At 35.8% G+C, this 5,490-nt stretch overlaps 1 protein-coding gene across 2 annotated transcripts; it reads right to left on the reverse strand.

Moving 5' to 3' along the window:
• Positions 1–716: 716 nt before the first annotated feature.
• On the reverse strand, positions 717–5,290 carry LOC100258229 (synaptotagmin-3). 2 transcript variants are annotated; one of them, XM_002272961.4, is made up of 12 exons: positions 4,899–5,290; positions 4,162–4,260; positions 4,032–4,082; positions 3,834–3,957; positions 3,493–3,611; positions 3,280–3,381; positions 3,118–3,192; positions 2,801–2,877; positions 2,253–2,502; positions 1,502–1,870; positions 1,298–1,426; positions 717–1,211 (listed from the first exon to the last, which is right to left on the reverse strand). In XM_002272961.4, the coding sequence occupies exons 1-12, from the start codon at positions 5,007–5,009 to the stop codon at positions 1,083–1,085; spliced, it is 1,635 nt and encodes a 544-aa protein (XP_002272997.1). In that variant the 5' UTR covers positions 5,010–5,290; the 3' UTR covers positions 717–1,082. The 2 variants fall into 2 exon arrangements, with proteins under 2 accessions (XP_002272997.1, XP_010658397.1); XM_010660095.3 differs by lacking the exon at positions 3,280–3,381 and having other exon boundaries at positions 4,899–5,250.
• Positions 5,291–5,490: the final 200 nt, after the last annotated feature.

The following is a 5,490-nucleotide window of genomic DNA, read 5'->3' on the forward strand; positions in this document are numbered from 1 at the left end:
GTTTCTCTAAATTTTTATTCTAATATAGTTTTTATAGCCATATGTTTTTATTACGATAGATTTAGAGAAACCTAAGATGGTTTACATGCACCTTATGAGATTTAGGGACAAGGAGTACCAACAATAACTTGTAGCATTATCAACTATAGAAGTTAAATACATGATAGTGACTTCTGCAGCATGTCAAACAATTTGGCTTCACAAGATGCTTAGTGAATTGAAGTATGAACAAAAGGATCTTACAAAGATTTTGTATGATAATAAATCTGTTATTACATTGACAAAGAATCCAATATTTTATGGTAAAAGCAAACACATAAACATCAAATTTTATCATATTAGGGAATTTGTGAAAAATGAAGAGATCGAACTTGAGTTTTGTAGATTAGAAGATCAAGTTGTAGATATTTTTACAAAGTCATTAAAGACGGATGTGTTCGAGAAGTTGAATATGATGTTTGGTGTGATTGACTTTACAACTCGACTTAAAGGAGACTGTTGAAATTATAATCCAACTTAAAGTCAAATTAAAAGAATTTTAGAAATTTGAGAAACATTAGGAATTGTTATTTATTTAAGTTTCTTATGTTAATTAAAACTTTTGGTCTTATAGAAATTGGAGTCCTAGTGCAAGTATGATTAGTTTATTATTATGTTGAATAGTAGAATGCAATAAAGTATTATTTTAGTAAAAATATTATCAATTGCCAGTCGTGTGAGTTCCAACATAAAATTTGTTTCTTCATTCCACAGATACAAGACCATCAATATATATAAGATTCTTCTATACAAGCTGCTATACTCCTATTTCTTTATCCATAATCCTTTGAAAGATGAAGACAGTAAAACAAGTTGCAAAACGTTTTCAAGAAGATAAAAAAATGAATGTCCATCAACTTAAACTTATGATACTTGGATTCTTCCCTTCTTTTAAAAAATATTATGAAGTTGGGTATACATCATTTTCCTCGTAAATTTCTTGGTTGTATTAATCTTCAGCATTCTATGTATGGAGGTAGAAAAGCTGTATTGATGAGCTGATAGAAGCTAAAGGAGATTTCATTGTGTGCTGGTTCCAATTCTCAGATCATCTTCCATTTTATCTCAAGGTGTATTTGTCCATTCTTAGAATTGATGAGATGATATTTGTGGTTGATGCGCCCATTATGCACAACGTCTGTAAGATCAATGTCCACATGCCCCATTGACTCCTACAAGAAGACAGTACTTCCACAGCTAAAGCTTAATGGAGGGAGGGGGAAGTAGAATTAAAGATTTAGAAATATGATGACAATACCTTTGACCTAAAACCGATTCCTGATCGCTGGCTTATTACTTGAATATGGATCTTCTCGCTCAGAGGAGGCTCTTCAAGCATGAATTGGAATTCTTCATTCCATTGCGGGTCACGAGTCTTCTTCATCATCTGAAGGTGTACAAAAATCAGGGTAAATAAACTGGAAGTCTAAAACAAAAACATGCTGATAATATATTTTGCCACCTTTGTTTTCTTCTTTTCTCCTCTGAAAAGGATTACAGCATAAGGGTTATTGTGGCGCTGGCCCTCTACATCCTCAGCTCCTTGGATTGTGACCAAAAGTAAACCTGCTCCGCTTGGGGTGTCATCGTCTGATGCCCTTGATATTCTGCTTTCCTTCCTTCCATATCCATCCAAAGGCCCACTGTAACACTCATGGTCTTCTTTAAAAGGATCAAAGGTCAGCTCCACCACAATTTTACCTCTTTGCTTCTGTTGTGGATCGCTAAGATTTGTGTTCTTGAACAAATCCAGTGTAAATTCCTGTGTCTCATGGGGTGTTAACAGTTTCAGAGGAACTAATTGCATTCCCAACTTGTCATGTGCCCCCACCTGTGAATAAGAGCCAAAAAGGGGAATTCAATTTTCTTTCCCAAATTAAAAGCCAACAGAATAACCTCTCTTTAGCTTGGGGTGAAGTCTAGCTATAGGGAAGGAACTGTAAATCGGAATTACTTCTATGGCTCGAGCTTGTCTGAAAATGCAGGTGTGCTCTCTGCCTTTTTCTATGAATCACTTCAACAATGATGATCTTAAAAGAAAATTCTAATCTTGTGCCCATTCAAAGGTTTGGTCCTACCTTAAGGCTGAAAATGGTGATTATCACCAGCAACACCGATTTGAAAGCACAGATGACCTTTTTCTCATTGACTTCATTGATAATTTTGGAAATCCTTTATATGAAGCAATAAAAAATGAAGAAACAGGAGATAACCTTGTCCCAGTCATAAACATAGAGCTGAAGAACTTGAGCTTGGGGATCCCTTACTATGAGCTTAAACTTCTCATTCCACTCAGGGTTCAAGTTCTTCCTCTTGACAGTAGTTTTCTTTGCTGGAAGCCTTTCTCCACTAAGGCTGAGCTTAACGTAAGGATCGGATGCACCCAAGAAGTCCATCTTCAATAGTTTGAGTGCTCGAACAACCTTCACATGTAGTATTCCCACAGGCTTCTTAATGGCACCTCTATCAACAGAAAATAGATTAGATTCATAAACACCCAATGAGAAGTATTAGACTCAAATAGTTTAACAGCCTAATTTTCATGTTCTGATAAATCTCATTCAAAACAAACAGACTGAAGCATTCTAACTAAGGTTACATAACTAAGGCGACTACCCAACCTTTTGAGAAAATCATCCTGCATTTAGATTTAAAAGCATGCACTTACATAACAAGAAAACTACGAAACCAGGAAACTTTCAAAAAAGTAGCTCACTTAGAAATCAAGATAGGTTGTATTACATATCTCGTATGAGCTTACGTTGCAGCATCAAGAATGGGTATTTCAAGAGTTTGAGGCCATAGATAGAGCTTTGCCACTTCTCTTTTGATGGTTTCCTGAAAGTTCCCACAATCGTTAGTCAATGTAATGTAATGACATATTCCCAACTGTGTAGATATTATCCATTTTGGATCCAAAGGGGCCTTCACGGCTTTAAAATGCATTTACAAGGTTAAGAGGGGCCCATATATATATATACAGTGCTTGGATCTTTTTCCTCTATCTGATGTGGGATTATCACATATAAACTGAGTTTCAACATCCTAATTTCCCAATAAAGTTTATCAATGCAGCACCTGAACAAACCGATAAAGGCCAGGTATGGACATGATGTCCCCTCCCAGTATCTTCAACCCAAAGTCTACATGTGGCTGCAAGTAAACAAAAAGAATGGAAAAAAAAAAAAAAAAATTGTTGTAAGTCCATTCACCCAGAAAGGGAACAAAGTTTCTGCTTACCTTCTCCATCAAAGATAGCACTAGGCTTGCAAAACATGGAAAGGTAGGCACAAGAGGTTTCAAAGTTATCCGCGGTGCAGCAAATATTTGTAAATCCACTAACTGAGAACAAGCATAATCAATCTTCCGGCAGAAAAGAGAGATACATTCTCTATTTATACGAGCTAAAAACACACATTCTGCTGTTAAGGATTGTGTTTAGGCTCTTCTGACCTGAATTGTAATTCGGAAAGGCAACCATTTTAGCACCAAAATTATGTTGGGATTGCCAGCCCATTTGATCGCTGGTTCCATGGCTAATTCCTTCTCATTAGTCTCATACACCTTAATACCTGCCAATTTGTAAAGGAAACCAAACTGAAAAATCAAACAAACTAAAGCAGCCTCACTGAGAAATCAAACATAATCTCTACTATTATGTTGGAAATTGAGACCAAATATTCATTTCTTTGTTGTCTGCTTGAGCATGCTAGACACGAAACTAACCCAATGAAACTTTCTGGACTCAAAAAAACTATTCAGTCAACAAGTAGATGAACCCAGAGCATACTCACCATGAAGTATAGGAGGAAGGGTTCCAAGACTCAGCTTCTCAAACTCAATTGCTTCAATCTGATACATCCCAATGTATTCAGCAAATATGGGCTGTGCCATGCTTCTAATTGTGTCACAAATTGCCTGTACATTGAAACAGCCTGAAGCTCAATATTTCAATTTTTAAAGGATTGAAACCTGTTGAGCTATAGAATCACCTTATCAAGGTAAGGCCACATATTCAAGATAAACTTGTTTAACCAGTCTACCTGCATAAACACAAACGTATAAGAAAGACAACCAAAATCATGATTATGATTATATGTAAGATCAAAAAGCGATACTTACTCGATCGTAGTTGGGATTTTTCACCCAGAATGGAAGTTCAGGGAGAAGATCCATCAGAGTGCTTGAATCAAGCTCAGAGAGTGGCCTGACATCTGGGTCCTGTGGGGGTGGATGGATTACAGAAAAAAAAAAAAAAAAAAATTGATTCATATGACATGAAAATTTCAGATTATCGAAGTATGATGTACACATTTCCATCAGAAGGTCTTTTTATGTAGATTAAATCTGAAATTTTAACCTAACTAATTCAAAGAAAGTGTACGGAATAATTGATACATAGAAAAACATTACAAAATATATGATTGTGATTGAATAAATCATTTGATGCTATACAATAAAATCAACTACACTTATTAGGGATATAAATGCTTATATATTTCCGATTTTCTCCCCATAAATCAGGGAACACTCCAAAAAAATCTCAAACCCAGAAAATCTTGCCCGGAAAGAAAATTCTCATTACACCCTAATATATCTACTCCTTCAACTACTCCGAAATCTCCTCTTCTTAAAGAATTCTTCAGACTTCTCCATCTTGAATAGAATAACATTACAATCACAATAGAAGAAATCCAAACCCATAACAAAGGACGCTAACAAAGAATGCTGACAAAGGATCAATAAGCAATCAAACACACAAACTATCACAAAGAAAGCAGTAAAATCAGATCAAGTTAAAGCAGAAAATTTTCTCGGGAAAATATGAAATTGATGATAAAGCTTGAAGGAGACGGTACCTGTACATCCTTGGGCTGGGAATAAACAAAAAGGAAAAACCCCACCAAAAGCCCAAATGGGATTCCAATTCCAAAACCAACAATATCCAATAAACTGCTCAGAAATCCCATTCTCGTCCACTCCAAATACCCACGAATTGATAAAACAGACGCGGAAGTCAAGAACAGATGAAGTGGATGGAATGCAAAAGCATTGTCGGACGAATAAGAAATATACAAGAGAAAATTATGTATGTATCTGGGGTAGGTTGGCGAGAAAATCTAAGAAAACTGGAGAAAGTTTTAATGGGAAACCAAATGAATAGAAGAGACTGTCGAAGGAACCGCCAAAAACAGACACACGCTGTTTGATACTTCAAAAGAACAACAACTTAGTATTCATGGGATTACTATGATTAAATGACTCCTATACCCATACTCTCAATTCATTATTACAAAACCAAGACTTGACCGTTGGAAGCTCCACATGGCAGGGCAGAGATGGGTGTTGGAATTGGTTAATTATTTTTTATTAGTTGGGAAGGTTTAGATTACACGGTGGAGGATGAGCTGGACCTCCTCTTTCATTATCATAATTTAACATTTATTTTTA

Source organism: Vitis vinifera, chromosome 13, assembly GCF_030704535.1.
Source record: "Vitis vinifera cultivar Pinot Noir 40024 chromosome 13, ASM3070453v1".
In the NCBI taxonomy this organism is placed as follows: Eukaryota; Viridiplantae; Streptophyta; class Magnoliopsida; order Vitales; family Vitaceae; genus Vitis; species Vitis vinifera.